The sequence below is a fragment of the Humulus lupulus genome, chromosome 8 (genome assembly GCF_963169125.1).
Source record: "Humulus lupulus chromosome 8, drHumLupu1.1, whole genome shotgun sequence".
Classification (NCBI taxonomy): Eukaryota; Viridiplantae; Streptophyta; class Magnoliopsida; order Rosales; family Cannabaceae; genus Humulus; species Humulus lupulus.
Window position 1 is genome coordinate 68,050,984 of NC_084800.1, and position 25,978 is coordinate 68,076,961.

Sequence of the window (25,978 nt, forward strand, 5' to 3'; positions counted from 1 at the left end):
AAATGTTATTTATAGAATTAAAAATGAAAGGCAGAGCATTATTCAAATTCTACCCTCAATGAACGGTGAAGATTGACTCTTGGTATGATCCAACGGTCAGCGATAGTTTTCACCTGTCCTCTAGTGTAGACGAGGAGCTAAAAAAATCCACTCCTTTATCGCTCATAAAAACTAAACTAAAAAGAGGCTTATAAACGGCCTCTGAAAGCTCTTATTTTTCTCTCTCGCTCGCTCTTTCACTCGCTCACTCTCTACCAAACCCACCACCACAACCATGGCTTCTTCTTCTTCCTTGACCCTATCCCAAGCTATCTTGGCCCGAGCCATCTCTCACCATGGCTCAAACTCATCATCTGATCGAGTTTCTCTTTCCAACCTCACCATCCCCACCTTCTCTGGCCTCAAATCCTCGGCCTTGGCTTCTTCTTCTTCTTCCGCTTCCTCCTCCAAGCCGCGCCGCCGGGTTCACTCTACCCGACCCATCAGAGCTGCCGCCGTGGAGACTTTGGATAAGACTACCGAAACCTCTTTGGTGGAGAAGTCGGTCAACACGATCCGATTCCTTGCCATTGATGCGGTCGAGAAGGCTAATTCAGGTCACCCGGGTTTGCCTATGGGATGCGCTCCGATGGGCCATATTCTCTACGACGAGGTTATGAGGTACAATCCCAAGAACCCCTACTGGTTCAACCGTGACCGCTTTGTCTTGTCCGCCGGTCACGGCTGTATGCTTCAGTATGCTCTCCTTCACCTCGCTGGCTACGATAGCGTTCTGGTACTTCGCTTCTTCTCATGCTTCTTCCTCCTTTTATGTTTTCTTTTGAGAGTTTTGGTTTAGATCTATTGGTGACGATTTTCGCAGTGGGTTTTGCTCGTATGCCAAAAAAAAAGTGTCAATTTTTGTTTAGACAACGAGATAACTATCTCAAAGCATAGTTTTTGCTGTTATATGTTTGTTTTGCTTGAGTAGTCATTCTAGAGTTGAGTCGACAATGTTTAAGAGACCTATCCGTGTGCTTGGACATGTTTTATGGACTAAGAAATGCATGTGTTTTTCTTTTTAACTTCTGTGATTATATATATAACTTTGGGGATCGTGTAAGGTTGTAACTTAGTATTGGGTTCAATTACTAGGAAGAAGACTTGAAAAGTTTCCGTCAATGGGGAAGCAGGACTCCTGGACACCCTGAGAACTTTGAGACACCCGGTATTGAAGTGACAACAGGTTAGTTAGATTCTAGTTATCAATATTTTTTGTGGCGATCTCCTAGTCTTGAGGTTTACTATTCATTTCCATACATCTTAAATTTGCTAACATGTTGAGTTTATCTTATGGATACGTTATTTTTTAGGTCCACTTGGTCAAGGTATTGCAAATGCCGTTGGTTTGGCCCTCGCTGAGAAGCATTTGGCTGCTCGTTACAACAAACCAGACAGTGAGATTGTGGACCACTACACGTAATTACTACCTCTTGCTAGATTGCGTTGTTCATTGTCCACATTAAAGTTTAATTCAATTAGATATATATCGGGTTTAACATTTTTTCTTTTCTTTTACCAGATATTGTATACTGGGTGATGGTTGTCAAATGGAGGGGATTGCAAATGAAGCCTGTTCCCTTGCTGGGCATTGGGGACTCGGGAAGCTGATTGCTTTTTACGATGACAACCACATTTCTATTGATGGGGACACAGATATTGCATTCACAGAAAGCGTAGACAAGCGTTTTGAGGGTCTTGGTTGGCACATTATCTGGGTGAAGAATGGAAACAATGGTTACGATGAAATTCGGGCTGCTATTAAGGAAGCGAAAGCTGTCACAGACAAACCCACTTTGATCAAGGTTAGAAATTAACTGTACTTATTAATAGCATTAATGTGGAATTGATTGGAAAAAAAATGAAGAGAGAATTTAATGAGCTTCTCTTTGATTGAACTAAGTTAACACAACCATGAATGCTTATTTGTTTTCTTTTTTTTGTTCTTTGCCACCATAGGTCACCACAACAATTGGTTATGGATCTCCAAACAAGGCAAACTCATACAGTGTGCACGGTAGTGCATTGGGTGCCAAGGAAGTAGATGCTACAAGGAAGAACCTGGGGTGGCCATTTGAGCCATTCCATGTGCCTGAGGATGTTAAACAGTAAGAAGCCTAACGTGCATTCTTCATTTTGTTAAATCACACCATTATGCTAATTAGAGCATTAAATATGTTTTTTTTCTTAGGCATTGGAGTCGCCATACCCCTGAGGGTGCTGCTTTAGAAGCAGAATGGAATGCCAAGTTTGCTGAATATGAGAAGAAGTACAGTGAGGAAGCTGCAGAGTTGAAGTCCATCATCAGCGGTGAGCTACCTGCTGGTTGGGAAAAGGCACTTCCAGTGAGTAAACAAATTCCCTAATATTTTTTTTTCTTATGACAATACTTGCTTACTTTCTGTGAACTGTCTAACAACTAATATGTGTACATGTTCAATGGCATTGCATTACACACTTGGCAGTTTTCTCTATTGGGCCTTTGCAGCCTCTGAGCTGAATCTTATGACTGATTAATGTAGTGAATTATTATTTATTGGGGTATGTGTCATCTTATAAGTTATTGTGATTGCAATTTTTCAGACATATACTCCCGAGAGCCCAGCTGATGCCACCAGAAATTTATCTCAGCAAAATCTTAATGCCCTTGCAAAAGTTCTTCCTGGTCTTCTTGGTGGTAGTGCAGATCTGGCTTCTTCAAACATGACCCTACTCAAAATGTTTGGAGACTTCCAAAAGGATACCCCTGAGGAACGCAATGTGAGGTTTGGTGTTAGGGAGCATGGTATGGGAGCCATCTGCAATGGAATTGCCCTTCACAGCCCCGGCCTAATTCCCTACTGTGCCACTTTCTTTGTTTTCACTGACTATATGAGAGGTGCAATAAGGATTTCTGCCTTGAGTGAGGCTGGAGTGATTTATGTCATGACTCATGACTCAATTGGTCTTGGAGAAGATGGTCCTACCCACCAACCGATAGAGCATTTGGCAAGTTTCCGGGCCATGCCTAACATATTGATGCTCCGCCCCGCTGATGGGAATGAAACTGCCGGAGCATACAAGGTTGCGGTCCTTAACAGGAAGAGACCATCTATCCTTGCTCTCTCTCGTCAAAAGTTGGCCCAGCTTCCTGGAACTTCCATTGAGGGAGTTGAGAAAGGTGGCTACACTATATCAGACAACTCTTCAGGTAACAAGCCAGATGTCATTTTGATTGGAACTGGCTCCGAATTGGAAATTGCTGCTAAAGCTGCTGAGGAACTTAGAAAGGACGGAAAGGCTGTTCGAGTTGTCTCCTTTGTTTCGTGGGAACTCTTTGACGAGCAATCAGATGACTACAAGGAAAGTGTTTTGCCGTCTTCCGTAACAGCTAGGGTGAGCATTGAGGCTGGGTCAACATTTGGGTGGCAGAAAATTGTTGGAAGCGGAGGAAAGGCTATTGGAATCGACCATTTTGGAGCTAGTGCACCAGCAGGAAAAATTTACCAGGAGTTTGGTATCACTGCCGAGGCTGTCGTTGCAGCAGCTAAGTCACTGTTGTAAGCTTGGTTAGAGCCCTATTAGCCCATCTTTGAAGCTTTGTTAATTGTTATTAGCAATTCGGATAATATTTTGGTTGGAGACCAAGATGAAGAGACCATATATAATCCCAATTGATTTGTTTGATGAGAGGTCTCCTTTTGTTTTTTTAATAAAAGAAAAATTAATTTCCTTCTGTTGCTTTTAATTCATAAATACAGCAACATGGATCAAAAAGAGAGAAAGTAGAATGAAGAATGAATGTTCATGCATTTCGTGTAAACTCTTGGACCTGTGTTGAGTTTTGTAATGATCTATGGTTGATTAATGAGGTTCACTTTCCTACATCACTTTCTCCATACTCAGTTAATATTTAAAGCACATATGCCTGCTTTTTCTTAAAGTGTGGTGGCTCTTGTTTTGTATTTCTCCTCTATCCCCTCCAAAAGTATATTCCACATGGGTAAAGGATTATTATTATTATTAAGTGTGGCAGTTCCTCTTTGTTGTCCCAAAAACAAAAAGTGGTTTTGTATGTAATTTGTAATTGAAATGGATTGGATAATGGTTTCAAGCCATCCAAAAGAGACTACATAATCCATGCTCGTACATCAGATGATTGGACCTTGCATTGAAATTTTGTCGCCATATAGATTGAATATGTGGAAGATATTGTTGACCTAAGAGTGCAGATAGGTTTGTGGTTGTTGGAGCTCCTGTCCTCACCTTACCTATCCATATTATCTGCTACAGCCATTACTTGCTTCAAAACTAAAGGAGTGTCGTATGGTCTTAAAACTTAAGTTTGATGCTGACCATGGGATATGATGACACCCAACTCTATAATAACATGACAGTTGTTGAGAGTATTAGCATATTCAGCACACTATTTTTAGCATATTCTCTCTAATGCCTCTTTCATCTTACCATTTTGAAAGAAAGTTTATGTTTTTTTTTAGATCTTGTGTTTGTCCTATCATTTGTTTGGACTTTATATTTTGACAAATTTATTTTTGGTTACAAATGGTTCAAATAGACTATAAATAAACTCAATTTTGATAAAGAAAAAATTAAATATAACAGCACTATTGTTAGGCAAAATAATTTTGTTTTTTATTTAAATTGTTAGTTTGGTAAATTATTTGTAATTCTAGCTTAAAAAACTTTGACCAAAATCGAGTTTAGGGTTCTATTTAAACAATTTTATAAAATAAAGGGACCAAAAAATTATTTATTAAAATACATGGTCCAAATAAATAATTTGATAAAACATGGAATCAAAAAAAGTATAAACCTTTTGAAAAATATTTAATAGTAGAGTACTAGAGTCAGAAACTTTATGAACTTCATTTAGGCCTCTCCTATGATTATCATATTGGATTCTAATAATTATTTGTAAGAGAAAAATAATAAAAAGAATTATCTTACCAATGATATGGGTGAAGATAGGGATTAGGTAAATAAAATTAAATTATATCTTGTTAAGATTAATTAGGCTGTTGAATTTACAATACATGTGATGTAATCCTATGTTTCTTTAACAATATTAAACTAGCATGATACTTACTCACTATCTACCATAAGATTAATTCTTTGTACATGTTTTATTATTAATTTTTTGTAAATGACTGGATAACTTCATTAAAAAGTCATACCAAAACTAATGTCTCCTTCATTTATGTTAATTTTCTTTCTCTATTAATGAAAGTGAATAAGAAGGGGAAAAACCCAATGTTGCTACACATTTTTTACATTAAAACACACACATACAAGTGATGTAGCATAATTTTAAATCTTATATTAAAATAGTGTGATCCATTGTATGTATATATATATATATAAATAATTTAAAATACATATTATAACATTGTAATTTTTTTGTTTGTATTCATATCAGTTCTAAATAATAACACAATTTATCATTGGAGAATTTGAGATTGAGATGGTGCATGAGTGACCATTTTGCTTTTATGCTTATTTATAGGATTTTTAAAAAATAATTAAACTTTAAGTTTTTGATAATTTTTCAGATCCAAAATGTTTTAAATTTACATAAAAAATTTATTTTAGGAATACAATTTTAACCCAAAATAGTTGCTTTAGTTTGGGACTATTTTAATCCGTAGCGCACTCACAATAGCCTCTTTAAAAAGCTATCTTCTTTATTTTAGAAAAGAGGAGCACAAAAAGTAGAAAAATGACACTACATCTGATGGTATATTTTAGAAAAGGTTATAAAGAATGGAATATTGTTTCCCTAAATTTAGAGAAATACTATTCATGCCTCACAAATATTTTAATAATAGTTTACTTATATTTTATTATTTTGTATTATATATTGTACGCCCTGATTTTCCCACGGGCTGATTAGCAGGACGAGCCTCGGACTAAACCTGATTTAGTCCGAGGTGCCCACAGGACGAAGATCCTATTTCAAAATCGAGTTTAAGGTTCTATTTAAACAATTTTATAAGATATAGAGACCAAAAAATTATTTATCAAAATACAGGGTCTAAATAAGTAACTGGATAAACTCTTTGAAAAATACTTCATAGTTCAGTACTAGAGTTAGAAACTTTATGAACTTCATTTAGACCTCTCCTATGATTATCATATTGGATTCTAATAATTATTTGTAAGAGAAAAATAATAAAATGAATTATCTTACCAATGATATGGGTGAAGATAGGGATTAGGTAAATAAAATTAAATTATATCTTGTTAAGATTAATTAGGCTGTTGAATTTACAATACTTGTGATGTAATCCTATGTTTCTTTAACAATATTAAACTAGCATGATACTTACTCATTATCTACCATAAGATTAATTCTTTGTACATGTTTTATTATTAATTTTTTGTAAATGACTGGATAACTTCATTAAAAAGTCATACCAAAACTAATGTCTCCTTCATTTATGTTAATTTTCTTTCTCTATTAATGAAAATGAATAAGAAGGGGAAAAACCCAATGTTGCTACACATTTTTTACATTAAAACACACACATACAAGTGGTGTAGCATAATTTTAAATCTTATATTAAAATAGTGTGTTCCATTGTATATATATATATATAAAAATAATTTAAAATACATATTATAACATTGTAATTTTTTTGTTTGTATTCATATCAGTCCTAAAGAATAACAATTTATCATTGGAGAATTTGAGATTGAGATGGTACATGAGTGACAATTTTGCTGTTCCAAAATGTTTTATTTTAAATTTAAATAAAAAAAATATTTTAGGAATACAATTTTAACTCAAAATAGTTGCTTTAGTTTGGGACTATTTTAATCCGTAAATATGTTCTTTATTTTAGAGAAGAGGAGCACAAAAAGTAGAAAAATGACACTACATCTGATGGTGTATTTTAGAGAGGGATATAAAGAATGGAATATTGTTTCTCTAAATTTAGAGAAATACTATTCATGCCTCAAAAATATTTTAATAATAATTTACTTATATTTGATTAATATTTATTATTTTGTATTATATATATAGTAAAAAAATATATTATTAAAATAATATAGAGAAAATATAAAAAAAAGTTGTTGAATATAATATAAAAGTTTGATGTAAAATAAAAAAAAATAAAAAAAAATTTAGTGATATACCTTAAAAATAGAAAAGAGAAATTGTTGGGAGTAGCCTTAGAAGTTGGGTTAAAATAATCTCAAGCTATTGTTTTATATATGTATACATATATATATATTGTTTTGATTTTCTAAAATAATATATATGATTTAATCATAATGAGTTCTCATCAATTTCTCTAATTACATTAAGATGAGAGCTCATCAATTTGTTCAATCACATTGAGCTTAGAATTTATTAATCTATATAATTATATTGAGCTCAAAACTCATCAATCTATTCAATCACATTGAGTTTATCACTTATTAGCGTATTATTTTTATTCTTGATTACATAATTATGCCACGTCAACTATGGTAAAATTTCTCTAATACACTTATATTATTGTGTTTAATTGTGTACTAAAATCTTATCTATTATTCTTGGAAATATCACTTTTTATATTTGATAGTGCATAAAAATTTATCAATTTTTTATAAAATTATAATATATTTTATTAAAATAATATATAATATAATCAATGTAAGTTCCGAAATTCCTTTTTCCAATGGGTGTAAATTAATAAAAAAAATATTTGGTGAAGATATAAATGTCAAAATATACATAAAAAATATTAAAATGCAAATTTTAAATGGACATAAATGTCCAAATATACATAAAATGACAAAATTACAAATATATATATATATAAAAAAAAATCAGGCAGCCCCCTAAACCTCAATTAGGTCCACCACTGGATATAATCTTCAAAAGAAGAAGAAGAACAGATACAAATAGGTTAGGTATTACAACTAATATAAATGTGATGTCATAAAAAAAATTAATGTTGTGAATTTGTTATAATAATAATAATAATGTAATTTTCTCATTCAAAAAAAATAAAAATAACAATAATGTAATTTTCCAAATTTACAATTAAATACGATAAATTTTTTATCTAAAACAATGTGCATATTTTTCAAAGTTCGAGTATTGCTAGACATATTTAATCCTTTGTCCCAACACATTATCTATTTTATTTTTCTCCAAGATTCTCAATGAATTCATATTCTTAATTTTTCTTTCTCTTCCAAGCCATACTATTTTTTTTAATATACATAACCAAATTTAAATCCATCTCCTAATACACACTTACACATCCAATTATTTGAGTTGAATCAAGTGACCACTAAATACATTGTTAGCATTTTGGTGTGAACATGAAAACACCAATTTTAAAAAGTGATCTTGATTGTTACACCCTTGCACAAACTTAAAAGCCATCCCTAAAATATGTAGATAATAATATTAAACTTGAATGGATTATACAATGTAAAACACAATTTGGTATTGTTGTTGTGAAATAATATCTTTTATTATTTAATAATAACACTTTATAAGAATGAATATTAAAATTGCAAAGACCTACCTACCCCCTTTGGTGGCTTTGGCCCCATTAATTGCAATGGGTTGGTGAGAGAATTGGACTCACCTTGTAAGTTGTAGTCCTCCTTTCCAAAACAAAAACTCTAAACGTGATAACTTTTTCTTACCAACCCAAATCTGTGTATAATTTCTCTTAAACCCCATTATCAACTTTTCTTTTCTTTTAGGCCCCCAACAACTCTAGAGTACTACATTGTTAGCACAACGTACAACCATAGACTTGCATAAAAGCCGCCAACTACTACCGGTCAAATGGTCCCTCAACTTTTTGGATTTAGAATTTAGGCAACTTAGTTTTTGAAATTCAATATTTTTGCCCAAATTTCTGGTGAGACAGACTATTGGGTTTGGTTGGTAAACCCTCCTACCCTCGTTGAAAATTGGAATAGAGTCAATCTCGACCTGCAGCAGCACCCATTAACGTTACCATTGCCACCAAATCTTCCAAACCCTTTATTTGAAGAGAGAGAATAAGAGAAGGTTTGGGTTTCAGAGAAGATAGAGAGAAAGTGAAAAAAAAATGGCACACGTGAGCAAAATCTGTAGCAATGGAGCTCAAACTACTCTTACTTTGCCAAATATTTCCAAGTCTCACATGCCCAGATCCCTGAATTCAGTTTCATTGAGATCACCGTTTTTGGGTTCATCGAACTCTTTGAGTTTGAAGGTGGGAAATGGTTTTGCGGGTTGTTGTACGGTTGGTAAAGCCATGGCTGGTCCAGTCATGGCTTCCGCTGTCACGGCGGAGAAGTCTTCAAAGGTACCGGAGATTGTGTTGCAGCCCATTAAAGATATCTCTGGCACCGTCAAGTTGCCGGGTTCCAAGTCATTATCGAATCGGATTCTGCTCCTGGCTGCTCTCTCTGAGGTATGCAAAGATTGTACTTTTATGAGCCATTTTCTTTAATGTTATATTAAGAGCTTGTAGTCATGGAAATTTTTGGAGAAATTTTTATTGGTGTGATTGAATAGTGTTTATTGAAGTTGAACTAATGCCCTTAATTGGGGGAAAAGTGACAGAAATGGAGTAAAGAAATGATTTATTAGTTAAATTTATAGGAATATGATTAAAAACAAATGCAACTCAACTGGGTTAGTGAAGTTAAATTTCAAGGATAGACTCAATTGTGTCTTTACAACTTTCATCTAGAGCTGCACGCTGCGGAGATTTTGAATCATTACAGTTCGTTTTGTTGATTATTTATGAGAATTTCATAATTCGATGCCTCTGTTAACCTTAATATCGGAGGCATTTCATCAGTGCATTGTCTCACCTTGAGACACCCTAAATTTCAAAATTTGGGATTTAAATTGAAGTTATACCATTAGTGTTTGAGGTTATAATATTGCTGCTGCCACCAAGGTTTGAGCTTACGAGCATGTTAGCTGTTGTTGACTCGTTATACAATAACTTCTTATTATGAAACCACTGGGGCTTGGTGGATTCAGATTCTGAAGCCTTCTTTCCCTGGTGGTGTTTTGTTGATATGCATTATTTTGGTCTGAAGCGGTTGGTTGCAGTCATCCAGAATTTGTAGCTGTTCATTTTCTATCTTTTCCACCTTTTTCAGCACTACTACTTATCTTTACAATTCATTTTATTCTTTTTTTCTTCATGTACTTCGAGTTATTTGCCATATAAAAAATATCTTCAGCGGTGGGCAGTAATTAATTTTTGTTATGATTATTCAGGGAACAACTGTTGTGGACAACTTGTTAGATAGTGAGGATATTCACTACATGCTTGGTGCCTTGAAAACCCTTGGACTTCATGTTGAAGTAGACAAGGAAAGCAAGCGAGCAATTGTGGAAGGTTGTGGTGGTCAGTTTCCTGTAAGTAAAGAATCCAATGACGAAATTCAACTTTTCCTTGGAAATGCTGGAACAGCAATGCGTCCGCTGACAGCTGCAGTGACTGTTGCTGGTGGAAATGCTAGGTTTGTCTTCATTGCAATTGCTTTTGAAAATAAAGTGCCTCTAAATGCAGTGAATTTGTTTTATTTATACATATATATATATAGAGAGAGAGAGATATGGAGTGTATGTTCTTGTTTTTCTTTTTTGGCCCGGGTAACCTTTACATTTTGAGTATAGAAAAAGTCAGTTTTATTGACAATAACCTGCATTTATCCTCTCCTCTTTGTTTTGATGTAGGTAATGCTTTAGGCTTGTGTGTCGTATATGTGGTTATGCTAGAAAATTACATGTTGCAAATCAACTAGCACATATCATAAACTACTTCATATGTTGTTATTACATTTTCTCATTAACCTTTTATTTTCTATATCTCAGCTATGTACTTGATGGTGTTCCTCGGATGAGAGAGAGACCAATTGGAGATTTGGTGACTGGTCTAAAGCAGCTTGGTGCAGATGCTGATTGTTATCTTGGTACAGACTGTCCCCCTGTTCGTGTGCTTGGAAAAGGAGGCCTTCCTGGGGGAAAGGTGAGGCTTGCATTGCTTCTTCTTTGTGCAAAAACTTCATTGTATTATGTTATGAAATTAACCAACTGGTTTATTTCTTAGGTTGCTGTTTTGCTTTTAAATAAGCAATATTGTCAAATGATAAATAAGTAGTGATTACATCTCCAACATTTAATTTCTTGTCTGAAATGATGACCAACTGCATCATTTTGATCCAGAGCGTGTGCATTATCCTTTTCAGGTGAAACTTTCTGGATCAATTAGCAGCCAATATTTGACTGCTTTGCTTATGGCAGCTCCCTTGGCTCTTGGAGATGTTGAAATTGAGATAATTGATAAATTGATCTCCGTTCCTTATGTTGATATGACTTTGAAGTTGATGGCACGGTTTGGGGTTACTGTTGAACACAGTGATAGCTGGGATCGGTTTTTAGTTAAAGGAGGTCAAAAGTACAAGTAGGTTTCTTTTTAATATAGTTGCATTGTATTGTTACATTACGTCTGGTTGCATCAACAGTAATAATTGAAAAAAAATAAATCTGTCAGATCTCCTGGAAAAGCTTATGTTGAAGGTGATGCTTCAAGTGCTAGTTACTTCCTAGCTGGTGCTGCAGTCACTGGTGGTACTGTCACCGTTGAAGGTTGTGGAACAAGTAGTTTACAGGTATTTTTCTTATACCTTGTATTATAATCTCTAATTCTTGTCCTTATGTTTAGCAAATCCAAAATATTTGCCTCAGACAAAGTATTTCTGAATTAAATACACAATAATACACTGGGCAAGTTTTTTTTCCACATGTGAACTCACATACATTTTCTGGTGTTTCATAAAGGGAGACGTTAAATTTGCTGAAGTTCTTGAGAAAATGGGTGCTAAAGTTAGCTGGACAGAGAACAGTGTCACTGTCACTGGACCACCAAGAGATTCTTTCAAAAGAAAACACTTGAAAGCCATTGATGTCAACATGAACAAAATGCCTGATGTTGCCATGACTCTTGCTGTAGTTGCTCTTTTTGCTGATGGCCCCACTGCTATAAGAGATGGTATGTTTTCTCTTATATTCACGAAGTGATTGGACAGGCGCTTTGGGTTGGTGTAGATTGTAGTTCATTATCTGCCCCAGAATAAAAATACTGGCATATGCTATAAAATTCACAGAGAAAAATATGACAACCAAGCAAATATATTTTTGTTTATTAAGAACCATTAGTTAACAGTTTTCTTGGACAAGACACCTTTCTCATTTCTCTCTTTCTAATTCCCAGTGGCAAGTTGGAGAGTCAAGGAGACAGAGAGAATGATTGCCATTTGCACTGAACTCAGAAAGGTCAGTTTTTATGCTTTTTCATGTGCTTGTTATTTCATACACCTTGGAATGTTATGGTTGATAGTTCTTTGTTCGGCATAAACATTCCAGCTTGGAGCAACAGTTGAGGAAGGACCCGATTACTGCGTGATCACTCCACCGGAGAAATTAAATATTACGGCAATAGACACATACGATGACCACAGGATGGCTATGGCATTCTCTCTTGCAGCCTGTGCAGATGTCCCAGTTACCATTAACGATCCTGGTTGCACCCGAAAAACTTTCCCAGATTACTTTGAAGTTCTTGAGAGATTTACAAAGCACTGAATAAATATATACTAACTGGATTTTCATCGGAGAGAGAACATTAGCATTGGCCGCTGTCATTACAACTAAAGCAGTTGGAAGGCAGGCAATCCTTTTCAATTTTCATAATGTGTTTTTGATTTTGGTCGACTGTATTGCAAGTTGAGTTTGTCATTATTTTTTAAGTCTGTAATCGTTGTTATTTGTTGTAACTTCTGCAAACCCTTCTTGTATTTTTTATCCTTTTAATAAGCCAGTGGGGCAAATTCCACATCTACTATATGAGCTCAAGTGTAGAGAGATCTTTTGTCAATGTATAGGTTTCTAGCAGCAGCATTATCCTTCATCTGCTTTTCATTACAAGAATTGCTGTGATCACATAATATTATTTATTATTGATAGTAATCGACTCATCTCGATATAGATCAAAGAGTGACTGTTTAAAACCAATTTATGAAAAAGTGGTGGAAGTACTGAGGGATTTTTACAATGAAAAAACATGTTGGAATTGATTGTATGGATGAGTATAACGTGAGAGATCTGAGGCATAATTTTCAGCATTACTCTTGTTCATCCTTGAACAATTGAATAACATTTCTGCTTTCAAATGAAGTAATACCATTTGTCTTGTGATCCTAAGTAATACTGAGCTTCAACCACCCGCATGACTCTAGCTACTTAACATTAAATTGCAATATAGCACAACTGTGAAATTACATAACAAATGACACACCAAAGCTCCTTCACCATGCATTTCCACCCAACTCCTTACACCAGAAAACGGCGAATCTGCTGCTGTAAATTTTAGCACCAAATGAAAATGTGTTCCTTTTTAACAGAAAGTTGAAAACTACTGCAGAAAAGATGTTTTTCTAGGCCATCACTTTGCTGTGTATTCAGCTTTACAAGATTATATTGAAAATCTGAAACAAAAGTTTAATTTTACATCAGGAGGAAAAATGGGCTTGGTTCTCTAGGCTTTTAAAAGCCACTTTTTAAATTTTGAAGTTCAAAAACACTTTTAATACCGGTTAGATTTCCAATGCACCTTGGTTTTTAGCTCCAAAAAACTCATTGAGAAGAAGCTAATCCCATCAGCTTTTGCTTTTTGGAAAAGTATTTCTTGGAAAGCTAAAAGTTAAAATAAAAACTAAGCCAACCAAACCCATAGTCATAGTCCTAGAAGCAGAAGATTCAAAGAAAATGAAATACCAGTCATTTCCTGTCACCTTGGTAGCCTTCTCTACTACGTTCCTTAATGGCACAACTTGTGTGGGTCTTGTATCAACTCCAAATCCGCCCGCATCCGGAACTAAACCAGGCTGGAAGCCAATCCCATCTCACAAGTAAAGATGTCAACATTGTTGTGTCCAGGATTTTGGCAGTAGATCATTGACATCCCTGCGCCAAGGGAGTGCTGCTTGTGCTCTATCTGGTCGTGGGGATGTCACAGATGCTAGTCCTGAACTTTTATTTGCGGTTTGGTTGAAACCATTTAAATTTCAATCTGGGTCACCAGCCACCCAAATCAACCACAAGATGATAATAATCAAAAGAGAAGGGATGGAACACCATATATTTCTCGAAATAATACTTTACACTTGTTTTGAGTTCATACTTCTTAGTGCAGAGACATTTCCATCAGAATTGATGATTCTCAAAAGGCAAAAAGAGAAGAGACATCTCCTGAACATGTGCAAAGATGAAGTGTTCCTCCTGATGTACTCAAATTGAACAAGGCCAAGCTATAAGCACATATATATGTATGAAAGCTAGTGATTTTTTTTATTATCAATCATCACCAATTCCAACAAACATTACATACAATTTTCTATACAAAAAGATGATCCCTAATGATAGAAAAAATAAAAAATTCTTATTGAATTGACTCCATATATATATAATAAGATGCTTGCTCTTTCCTTTCAACCATTTCATCAATGTTACTCATTTACTCTTACAGATATGGTAGATTTCCAGACTTCTTTTACTTGGAAATGTGTCAATAACCGATAAATAATTAAATCAGTCATTTAAAAAAGCTAACAGTGTAATACTTAAGTGGAGGTAGTAAAGCAAACTAGCCATATTGAAATATCTTTCCAGCATATTCAATTTAGAAATTGACAGCCAAATGAAACTGAAGGACAATAGGTACGACTAGATATCAAACACTATAATTGAAGAGCATAAAAAGATAAGAAATTGGTGGTTCAAACACTTGTAGTTTTACAAATAAAATAAGGTACAAGGTCAGTATCACATAACAGTCATGGACATAATCTGACGAGCAAGGCCAGGATCTTGGCTTAACAACTCCCTCAAGTTAGTCTCCACTTCGACTCTTTGTTTCTCCAAATAATCCCTAGAGGTCTGTTGTCAGAAAAAAGAAAATGTAAACTCAAAATGGTTGCATTTTCTTTGGGGATCAAATACTAAAAAAGTTGGATCACATAATTCATACCGTGAGTGAGGCAATTGCAGTCTCACTATCCTGAAGCTTCGCTTGCAGTTCATTCATTAAAAACGACTTAGGCTCTAAAACAAACCTGCCCATCAAATCATATCAAATCAAAATGAAGAAAAGTTTCTGATTTTCGAATTTGAAATTGGGCAGTGGATTTGATTAAGAAGAAACTCACTTACGTTCTCCCTGAAAAGCAAAAGACACAGCTAAGTTAATACATAGATTTTAGCAAAATTGAAAAAAGAGAGAATGGGAGGATCTTTTTAAGTGAATTTACCAATTGATTTGTAGGTATTTGTGTCATCGGACACTTGGCGAAGCTCCTCCAAGGTCAAGAAAGCTCGCTTCTTTTCACCTTCTTTGCCGCGCAACTGGTTCTGCACCTGCCCATGAGTATTCGTATTTATATTTTTGGCAATATAATCTATAAATATATATATATATGTGAAAAAATGTGATTAAAAAACAAGCACATCGAGAAAGAAACCTGCTTCAGTTTTGCGGAGATCTCTATCATCCGACCTTGAAGCTCCAAAAAAGCCTGTCATATTTATACAAACACTTGAAAAAGCTCAGAGGCCAAAAATTAAAACAAAGAGAGAAAAAGTGAGAGAGACATACGGTCCTGTTACTTTCGTCAGCCATTGTTGTTCAAACTTGGAAACGAGAAAGAACAACAAAAAGAAAAAGAAGAAAACGAAGAAGAAGATGAGTTAGAAGTTGAAAATACAACCTAAAAACTTGGCATCGTAAACTTCTGGGTTGGATTGGGTAGGGTAGTGTGGCCCAATCTGCCCATATGTAAGTTTGGGTTGGACAGTCCGGCCCAATCAGCCCATACCCATTTTAGCAGTAGTTAGATAAAGGGAAATCTACAAAAATGCACTAAAAGTTAAAAAAAATTTGAAAAATACGGTACATTACAAAAATACGGAATTTTTGGATAAAAACACGGAATGGCAAAATTGTAAATACGGAGTGGCAAAATCATAAATAAAAGCTGTAAAATACAATTTCTTGTGATCAACGTTTACAAACTAGTAAATATATGTTACGAACTTGTAAATATCTGTTACGTGTTTGTAAATAATATTTACAAAATCAGTTATAGAATTGTAGATTTTTTTTTTTTTTTTGTAGATAAAACTTACAAACAAATTCGTAACTAAAATTTTTATTTTTGTAACAATAGTTTACAAGTCTAGTTTTACAACTAAGAAAGATATTTTTGTAACTAATATTTACGAAAATATTTTATAGTTAAAAAATCATAAACAAAATATACATAAAATTATTATACTTTTTCATATTGTTACAATATTGTACCAAAAAATTACATGAACCATCATATATATGCTATACAACTTAAAAATATAAATTTAAGATATTCATTATTTATAAAACATTTTATTAAATATAGTGGTGAAATACAATATTTTTTTAAAAACAAGTTTTACATTTTTGTAACAACAATTTACAAAACTAATTTCACAACTAAAAAATTTATTTTTGTAACTCACATTTACATAAATATTTATAAATTTATTTAACATGATTATTACAAAGATTTACAAAACTAATTTTTTAACTTTAAATATATTTTTGTAACAAAACTTGAAACTTGGATTAGATTATGATTTTGGTTTAACATTGAGTGTTGAGACTTGACTAACTATGATTTAAAAAATATATATATAATATTTTTATAAAGAATAATAATATTGTGATTATCTTTAACTATATATTATAACATATAGTTATTAATATTAATTTTAATTAACAACATATTGTAATTTGTATATATATATTTTTTTTTTTTGAGTAATTGTATAAATATTAACTTTAATATTAATAAATATATTTATTTTAAATAAAAATAAATTAATCTACTTTATTTTATTGAAGGTGGTAACTATAATTATTATTACTTTTATTATTATATTAATTGATAGGCTTAAATTCTTATTAAAAATTAAGACAAAAAAATAAAAACAAAGGTAAATATATATATACATAAGTGGGTGGGAAGAGCCGTATTTTTGTAATTTATGGGTGGAGAGAGCCGTATTTTTGTAATTTATTAAAGGTACCGTATAAAACAAATTTTTTTTTATATTACCGTAGGATATGTAATTATCCCTTAGATAAATTATTTTAAATGACTCGAAACAATCACATCAATAAGTAAATGTGCTTATTTTTTAAATTGTAAGAAAATGAAAATTTTATATTGTTATTACCTAAATTACCTTTTCTGTAATTTATTTCTTTTATTTGAGAGTGTATGACTTTAATATAATGGTATATGTATATTAATTTTATTTAATTATTTTTTATTTTAAAGTTATATTGATTTTTTAAACTAGTTTATATATTTTTTGTGATATGGTATATCATTTGTTTATGATATTTAGTTTCTATCTTATTGTAGTATATAATTTTGTTAGCATATGTACGCCCTAGTTATCCGCGGGCTATTAGCGAGCTGAGGTATAGCATAACTATATCAGCCAAGTGGGTGACACGTACCCGAAGCTGCTGTTACCAGGTCCTACATCTTTAGCTCGAGGTAACCAAAGGTTTACTAAAATTACTAAGAAGTCGGGTCAGAAGTATGGACATCACAGGCTAAGAATACAACAAGCTCGAGGTACGAGCTTGAGTTGGCATCTGTGACCCCTTATAAAGTCAACCACGCAATGTAAATGTGCATATATCAGACATCACGTGTCTGATATATCTCTGAATTCTCGGACACGCAGCATAAACGTACGTGTTCAGGCACCCACAACTGGGTTGGGCCGTGCGGCCCATTACCCCCCTTACTTATTGATTAGACCACACTTCAGTGTCAGGTTTTAGGAATTAATCATGAAGGTCACGGGATGACCCTCCTTGCCAACCCCCAGGTGCCCTCTCCCTAAAAATATGGAGACCCTAGGAGTTGCAAAGGGTTGGATTCTATTGTGTAAAGAAATACCCTGTAAAGAATACTAGAAAGATAGCAATAATATTGGCTGGTGGACTAGAATGATTTTAACATTTGAACCACCTAAAAAAGTATTCGTGTCACCATTTTATTTTAAGATCATTCATCTATTACGGTTTATTACTTAGCATTAATCCTACTCTTTATTCTATTAATTACCTGTTGGCGAATAACCGCGTCAACAGTTTGGTGCTTTCATTGAGAGGCTGTTAGATTGGTGTTATCGCAAATACCCAACCATAGTGGTCACTCACTCAAGACATGGTAATGAGGCGGACCAACATGATGGGCAGGAGGCCCATCATGCCGCCATCTCCGATGATTAGAACCATGAGGTTCAACAGCGGCGGGGCAAGCAGCCAGTAGGCCAAGATGACGCTGGAAGTTTGGCTCCCCGGCCACCAAATCCGAACCGAGATTTCTACACGGCGGTGGAAATGGAGAATGCACAGCTGGCGAAAGCTAACCAGCAGATTCAAGAGTTTTGGCCCCGCTACCCCCTCTTACAACCGACACTAACGTCGGAAAGAGGCAAGGCGAGACTCATAAGTCCCCCCGGGGTAATCGGTCCAAGCCTAGCCGGTCGGTCAGACCCCAGACGTCAAACTCTACTCCCACATCGCACCCCCGGGAGACCACTTTTGAATAACTACCCAGGGCCGAGCAACAGTACAGCCGATCGGTCCGAACTTCAACTCCCAGCTCACTTCCGCCCTCGAGCACGCGAGGGAATTCGCGAAGGAGATCCAGGGAGGGCTCACAGCGAGAGCCCGTCCCGGCCAGCCGTCCTGCACCCCGCTCAGACCGCAAAGCGTAGGACCCGGAGGATGGTAGAGCGCAGCGGCCCCGACCTAACCTAATCTGCCCTGACGGGACCAGGATCGTATCCCCGGCCAGGCATCCTCCTTCACCAATCAGATACCCGTCTCCTCCTCGGCCAGTCCGAGACATTCCGACTCATGGGAGCAGTAGGAGAAATCCTTCTTCAGTAGGACCGACAAATCATAGCAGAGCGCCCAGCGAAGTCCCGGATCCTCATCCCCAGAGGCGGGCTCCAAGTTTCTCAAACGGGAGCTATTGGACCGGAAGCCGCCGAAGTGACCTCTCTGGCAGAGACCTATGCCAATGTTTCAGCTCGGCGCAAAGTCCTCAGGCCGCCCCGAGGGGCGACCTCCGAGATCGTCTTAACTCTCAAAGGGGAGACCCGGTAGGAAATGGCTCGCCAAAGGGAAGACCTGTCCGAGGTGCGCGACAGCGAGAACGTCCCATATAACCTATCTCAAGATAGGAGGGACAATAACCCGCCAAACACGCACAATGGATCCAGAGCTATTGAACAGCCTCGGAATAACCAAGCAAGTCAGGACAAAACCCTTGAGCGTCTGGCTCAGATGGAGGAGCTGATGAGAAAACTCTTATCAGAAAAAGAAAAAGACTGATAACTCTACAAAATAGAGTTATTTTACCACTTTTTATGTGCTAATTGTTGCTTAATTCTTGAGTTTTTAATTGATTTATTAAATTTTAAAGTAATTTTGAATTTATTAGGCTTATTTTGATTTTTTATATATTTGTATGTTTTTATAGTTACTATATTGTAATATGTTGTAATTTAATTATTTGAATTATTGTTGGGTGTTTAGTGGTAAAAATAAATGCATATTTATTCAACTTAAGTGTCAAAACAAATTAAGTTTAAATTAATATTTTCTTTAAATTAATAAGATGTATTTGTATGTTGAAAATATTTATTTGAAGTTAATTTATGCTATTTTATAGAAATTAAGTTGCAATTTTTTTGTTTAAAGGAAATCTATGATAAAAGTGGCATTCTTGAAATGCCTTAACCACCAAGGCCCATCTCCTAGCCCAGGCCCGCCTGCTACAGCACCAAGAAGCCTACCTCCATTCGGCTTCTACATCACCCAGCAGCAAAAACTCCTTCAGCCTTCAGCAGCTCCCCTTGCCGCCACCTGTCCATCTCCTCATCACTCAGCTCTCTCCACCAACGGTCAAGCCATTCACAGCATCAACCTCATCACTTCACTCCATCATCAAACTTCCATTTCCTAGTGCCAGCCCAAACCGTGGGCTTAATCCCTCATGCCCAATAGCAGTCCAAAGCCTGCCCAGCCATTCGGCCCAAGCTCCAGGCCCACGAAGCTTTCAGCTGCCAAAACAGCCTCCAACTTCTCTGACGTACAGCCTCTTGAGCCCATAAAATTGCATTTTGTCCCCTATGACAAAAATGCCACCTTTTTACCTATTTTCTACACACTTTTTACCCCAAAATCATCACCACTCCTACAATTTACCCCTATTTACCATATTTTTATTAATTTAATCAATTTACTTAATTTAAATTGATTATTTTAATAATCTCATTTTGGCTATAAATAAGGGTTTTGAAGACCATTTTAGGGTGCTTAATGTTTTGGTTACCATCTTTTTCTCTCATTTTCTCTCTACCATTCTCTCTTCCATTTGGGTTTTTCAAGAGCATTTTGCAAGTATGTATGTCATTTATTTTGTAATTTCTACTCTAGTTATGTACTTCTAATCTTTTTCATAAGATTATTAAGATCATGATGAAGCAACTTGTAACTAGGTAATATTTATGTTGTATGTTGATTTCCCTTGTAATACAACAAAGTTTATGGATTTTTCTTCTACATATATTTCTTTCATCTTAAATATCTTGTATTTTAGATTGTTAGAACATATTTGCACTTTGTTCTTCATTAGTGCATAAACATAATATTCTTTGTGTAAGATGTGTCATTAAATTGTACACATCCAAGCTTAGAACAAAAATATTATGTTTTGCCTTATAAATAATGTTCATTGATTTATTTGTTATTTCATTAGATTGATTTACACTAAATGCTTTGAAATTATAATTTTGAAAAGTGAAGAAAAATCCTATCTTTTTATAAGAAAATTGTGCTTAAAATTATAAATATTTTTGGAAAATGATAGTTTAAATTATTTTAACTATCACTAAAACTTGGGAATCAATATACTAATAAATATTATTAAACTTACATTTTGTGGATTCTAGTATCTTAGTAATCTTTTCTTTTAACACTTATTGTCAAATCATTATTGGTTTATTTTCATTCTCTTAAATAGCTTTATTTTTCAATATTTCATTTTATGTTCATAATATTAAAACTCAACAATCTTTGGAACTAGGTTAGAATTTATTACTTTTGATTTAAAATAGTTTTCTTTTTTATTTTAGACAACTCCTTTGGGTTCGACCTCGTGCTTACACGAAAACTATTCTATAAATACGATTCGTGCGCTTGCGAGTATAATTTTAAACATACCCGTTTTGGGTCCATCAAAGACGAATATGATTCGGGGGACGAGCTTGAGCTCTTCGCCCCCGACATAGCTGCAACGGCGTATCCACCTGGTTTCTGTATGCCTCACTTGTCCAAGTTCAACGGAGACGGGGTCCCGTCAGATCATCTGGGCATGTTCAATACTTTGATGATGGCCCACAACATTGGTCCTGAGCTGAGGTGCCTAATATTTCCATCCATCTTGACTGGGCCGGCCAGACAATGGTTCAAACAGAGCGAGAAACAGTCAATCAGCTCGTGGAAAACTTTCTCTACTGACTTCAAGAGAACATTCCAAGCTTCCCAGGCTGCCCGCGTCAAGGTCGACACCCTGGCAAACATGAGGCAGCAACCCGATGAGCCTCTGAAGGCTTACCTGAGCAGATTCGCGAACGTCGCTGCTCGGGCCAGAGACTCCGATGACAGCTCCAAGCTCATGGCTTTGAGGACTGGAATCCTCGTCGGGGGGACTCTGGAACGAAATACAAAAGAAGGGAGTCAGCACCGTAAATGAATTCCTAAATAGGGCCCAGGGATGGATCAACCTAGAGGAGGCGTAAGCCTCAGCTGCAGGAACCAGCCAGACCCTTAAGCAGCTCGCTGGAGTGGGAACGGAGGTCGTGACAGCGACCCAGACCGTTACACAGAATAACCAGTTTGGTGGAGGCAAGAGAAAGGGGAGCAGCGAGGGCAAACAGCACGGCCCAAAGAAGAACAAGTCCGTAGAAAAATTTAAGTCGGTCTACGTGACTTATACGGAGCTCACCCACTCTAGAGAGAACATCTTCCTAGCAAATTCTGCTCGCCTCCCCTGGAAGAAGCCGGAACCGTTGAAACACCTTCCAAGTTTTGTCGGTTCCACGACGACATTGGCCACAATACCGATGATTGTAGGCACCTGAAGGATGAGATTGAAACTCTCATCAGAGCCGGACCCTTGGCTCAATATGCGCGGAATAGAGTCCCCGTGGCCCGTCCTGCTCCGGAAGTCTCGGTCAGTCAGCCCGGGTCTCGGGTAGATCAGGACGTCCCTCCTCCTGTGATAGGAGGAGAGATCTCCACGATCTCTGGAGGTCCCCATTTGGCTGGCACGAGCAGGGGTGCCCAAAAGAGATACGTCAACGAACTTAAAGCTCATAATGGAGTGGAGTTCGTCCCCGAGCAGCATCTACCAAAGCAACGACGATTGGAGAGGCAACCAATCATATTTACTGAAGAAGATGCCAGCCATGTCCAGTTCCCTCATAATGACCCTCTGGTCGTAGCACTGCAGCTCGCTAATCGGAGGGTTAGGAGAGTGTTGGTCGATAACGGGAGCTTGGTAAACCTACTGTTCCAGTCCACACTGGAGAAGATGGGTTTGTCTGTCACCAAGCTGAAAGCCACTTCCATGATGCTTTACGGATTCTCTGGAGAAGGATCGGCGATAATAGCAACGATCGAGCTGGTGATCACCTTGGGAGAGGGACCTCAGACAGTCTCGAAACTCCTCGAGTTTGTGGTCATCGATTGTCCCGCCGCGTACAATGCCATTTTGGGTCGACCTACACTAATAACGTTTGAAGCCATTACCTCCATCTGCCACCTCGCGCTAAATTCCCCTTTTCCACGGGGATATGCACGGTCTGTGGCGAACTTGCTGCCAAGGAATGCTACAGCATTTCTATGAAGGGAAAATTAAAACCCGGACAGTTAACGATGACCGTCCAAGGTGGAAATGAGGAATCTCAGGAACCTTTGCCTAATCCTGAGATTGAAAAACCTCAGAGTGCCAAAGGGGAAAATATCGTCCTAAGTGATGATATTGACCCCAGGATAGGCGAGGATAAATCCGAGCTCCAAGCTATCGAAGAGCTCGAGGAGGTAAATATCGATCCACAGAATCCCTCACGGATGGTGAAGCTCGGGAAAAACCTATGTGGCGAGAGGAAGGCGGAGTTGATTAAGTTCCTGCAGGAGAACCTGGACGTGTTTGCGGGTCTCATGAGGACATGGTGGGAATCAGTCCGAGCGTCATCATGCACACCCTCCATTTGGATAAGAGCGTGCCTACGAAGTCCCATAAACAAAGGCGCCTAGGAACAACCCGAGCTGAAGCACTAGAAGAGGAAGTAGCCCAGCTCAAAAAGTACGGATTTATCCGCGAAGCTAAGTTCCCAGTCTAGGTCGCCAATCCTGTGTTGGTCCCAAAGCCCAACAGGAAATGGCGGACCTGCATCGACTTCTCCGATCTGAACAAAGTTTGCCCCAAAGACTGTTTCCCCTTGCCGAGGATCGACCAATTGGTAGACGCCACGGCGGGGCACGAGCTTATGTCCTTTATGGATGCGTACTCGGGCTATAATCAGATTGCCATGAATCCAGCGGACCAGGAGCACACTAGTTTCATGACCCCGACTAACGTTTATTGTTACAAGGTCATGCCGTTCGGGCTGAAGAACGCCGGGGCTACATATCAGAGATTGGTGAACAGGATGTTTTCCAACCAGATCGGAAAGAACATGGAAGTGTACGTTGACGACATGCTGGTCAAGTCAAAAACTGCCGATAACTATGTTTCCGACCTGGGAGAATGCTTCATGACCCTGAGAGAATATGGCATGAGGCTTAACCCGCAGAAGTTCACTTTCGGAGTTGCATCAGGGAAGTTCTTGGGGTTCATTGTCAATACCAGAGGAATCGAGGTAAACCCCGATAAGATCAGGTCGTTGCTCGAGCTGCCCTCACCTCGGTCGCGAAAAGACGTTCAGGGCCTGACAGGAAGGGTGGCAGCCCTTAATCGGTTTATCTCTAAATCTACCGACAAATGCCTACCGTTCTACAACCTGCTCCGAGGGAATAAGAAGTTCGAGTGGACCGAAGAGTGCGAACGTGCCTTCCTCGACCTGAAAGCACATCTAGCCGAGCCGCCCGTATTGTCCAAACCAACGGTGGGAGAGCCTCTTTTCCTTTACCTAGCTGTCACAGAAGACACAGCTAGTACTGTATTGGTCCGAGAAGAGGACCGGGCTCAGAAGTTAGTCTATTACATCAGCAAGAGGTTTCTCGGAGCTGAGTCCCGATATCCGTTGATGGAGAAGATGGCTTTCTGTCTCATTATGGCTTCCCTAAAGCTCAAGCCGTATTTCCAGTCCCACTCAATACATGTCATAACCGATCAACCTTTAAGGCAGGTTTTGCAAAAGCCTGAAGCATCGGGACGTCTGTTGAAGTGGGCTATTAAGCTCAGCCAGTTCGAGATTTTGTACGCTCTGCGAACTGCAATAAAAAACCAGGCCCTGGCTGATTTTGTGGCAGAATGCACAGGATTCCGAGAAGATCCTGTGGAAGATTCACCCCAGGCCTCCTTAGCCCAGGTCTCATGGAAGGTCTTCGTAGATGGGTCGTCTAACGAGAACGGCTCCAAGGCTGGAATCATTTTGATATCCCCAGAAGGACATAGATTCCACTCGGCGTTGAGATTCGGGTTCAAGGCATCCAACAACGAGGCCGAATACGAAGCTTTACTGGCCGGGCTAAGGGTGGCCTAGGAGCTGAAGGCCAACTCCGTTCAGTGTTTCAGCGATTCCTAGCTCGTGGTCCACTAGGTGCTAGGTGAATACCAAGCACGGGGAACCAAGATGGCTGCTTACCTGGCCAAGGTAAAAGTCGAGCTGTCTGCGTTTGAACTGGGCTCAATCGAACAGATACCCCGGGAGCAGAATGCCAACGCAGACGCCCTCGCAAAGCTCGCCACCTCCGGGGAGACGGAAACTTTGGGGTTAGTAGCGGTAGAGTTCTTGGAGAAACCAAGCATAGAAGAGGTTGGGGTGGAGGTCGAGATGATCGACGCCAGACCGACCTGGATGACCCCCATCTTTAAATATCTCACCGAAGGAAAGTTACCTAAAGAGTGCAATGACGCAAGGCGGGTACTTTACCAGGCTCCGAGGTATACAGTGGTAGATGGGATGCTATACCGGCGTGGGCACTCTCTACCCCTCCTACGATGCGTTCTGCCAGGCGAAGCGAAGACCATTTTGCAAGAAGTGCATGAGGGTTTTTGCGGAGATCACACTGAGGGGCAAAGCTTGGCCCTAAAGATCTTAAGGCAAGGATATTACTGGCCCACTTTGTCAAAGTACTCGATCTCCTACGTCAAGAAATGTTACAAGTGCCAGCGATTCGCCACAGTTGCCTGAGCTCCCCCAGTCGAGCTGAAGATGATCTCATCCCCATGACCATTCACGGTCTGGGGAATCGACTTGGTTGGCGCCCTCCCTACTGGAAAGGGAGGAGTCCGTTATGTGGTGGTGGCTATCGACTACTTCACCAAGTGGGCAGAGGCAGAAGCCTTGGCAACGATCACTTCAAAGAAAGTCATCGACTTCGTGGTCAAAAGCATTATCTGCCGATTCGGGCTGCCAAAGAAGATCGTATCAGACAATGGAACGCAGTTCGACAGCGACCTCTTCATCGAATTCTGTGAGAGGCACGGCATTATGAAAAGCTTCTCCTCCGTGGCCTATCCCCAGGCAAATGGGCAGGTCGAGGCCGTCAATAAGACGCTA

At 37.6% G+C, this 25,978-nt stretch overlaps 3 protein-coding genes across 4 annotated transcripts; 2 read left to right on the forward strand and 1 right to left on the reverse strand.

Annotated features, from left to right (window-relative positions):
* Positions 1-184: 184 nt before the first annotated feature.
* Positions 185-3,903, forward strand: LOC133797655 (transketolase, chloroplastic). The gene is made up of 7 exons (XM_062235638.1): positions 185-775; positions 1,135-1,225; positions 1,353-1,458; positions 1,562-1,844; positions 1,999-2,147; positions 2,231-2,384; positions 2,623-3,903. Exons 1-7 carry the CDS (start codon positions 275-277, stop codon positions 3,580-3,582), a joined length of 2,244 nt encoding a protein of 747 aa, XP_062091622.1. The 5' UTR covers positions 185-274; the 3' UTR covers positions 3,583-3,903.
* Positions 3,904-8,972: 5,069 nt separating this feature from the next.
* LOC133797656 (3-phosphoshikimate 1-carboxyvinyltransferase 2) lies at positions 8,973-12,904 on the forward strand. Its single transcript, XM_062235639.1, has 8 exons — positions 8,973-9,449; positions 10,274-10,518; positions 10,874-11,027; positions 11,248-11,462; positions 11,553-11,670; positions 11,840-12,050; positions 12,273-12,334; positions 12,425-12,904. Exons 1-8 carry the CDS (start codon positions 9,102-9,104, stop codon positions 12,641-12,643), a joined length of 1,572 nt encoding a protein of 523 aa, XP_062091623.1. The 5' UTR covers positions 8,973-9,101; the 3' UTR covers positions 12,644-12,904.
* Positions 12,905-14,693: 1,789 nt separating this feature from the next.
* LOC133797657 (prefoldin subunit 1) lies at positions 14,694-15,817 on the reverse strand. 2 transcript variants are annotated; one of them, XM_062235640.1, is made up of 6 exons: positions 15,711-15,817; positions 15,577-15,630; positions 15,367-15,472; positions 15,269-15,275; positions 15,087-15,171; positions 14,694-14,995 (listed from the first exon to the last, which is right to left on the reverse strand). In XM_062235640.1, the coding sequence occupies exons 1-6, from the start codon at positions 15,732-15,734 to the stop codon at positions 14,882-14,884; spliced, it is 390 nt and encodes a 129-aa protein (XP_062091624.1). In that variant the 5' UTR covers positions 15,735-15,817; the 3' UTR covers positions 14,694-14,881. The 2 variants fall into 2 exon arrangements, 1 of the variants encoding a protein (XP_062091624.1); XR_009875673.1 differs by lacking the exon at positions 15,269-15,275.
* Positions 15,818-25,978: the final 10,161 nt, after the last annotated feature.

Excerpts from the sequence above, each read along its gene's own strand:
- LOC133797655 (XM_062235638.1), top strand. The coding sequence starts at position 275 with ATGGCTTCTTCTTCTTCCTTGACCCTATCCCAAGCTATCTTGGCCCGA. Across the intron at positions 1,459-1,561 it reads GAGATTGTGGACCACTACAC|ATATTGTATACTGGGTGATG; the intron begins GTAATTACTACC and ends TTCTTTTACCAG. Across the intron at positions 2,385-2,622 it reads GTTGGGAAAAGGCACTTCCA|ACATATACTCCCGAGAGCCC; the intron begins GTGAGTAAACAA and ends GCAATTTTTCAG.
- LOC133797656 (XM_062235639.1), top strand. The coding sequence starts at position 9,102 with ATGGCACACGTGAGCAAAATCTGTAGCAATGGAGCTCAAACTACTCTT. Across the intron at positions 10,519-10,873 it reads GTTGCTGGTGGAAATGCTAG|CTATGTACTTGATGGTGTTC; the intron begins GTTTGTCTTCAT and ends TCTATATCTCAG. Across the intron at positions 12,335-12,424 it reads TTTGCACTGAACTCAGAAAG|CTTGGAGCAACAGTTGAGGA; the intron begins GTCAGTTTTTAT and ends TAAACATTCCAG.
- LOC133797657 (XM_062235640.1), bottom strand. The coding sequence starts at position 15,734 with ATGGCTGACGAAAGTAACAGGACC. Across the intron at positions 15,631-15,710 it reads CTGACGAAAGTAACAGGACC|GCTTTTTTGGAGCTTCAAGG; the intron begins GTATGTCTCTCT and ends TAAATATGACAG. Across the intron at positions 14,996-15,086 it reads CTGCAATTGCCTCACTCACG|ACCTCTAGGGATTATTTGGA; the intron begins GTATGAATTATG and ends TTCTGACAACAG.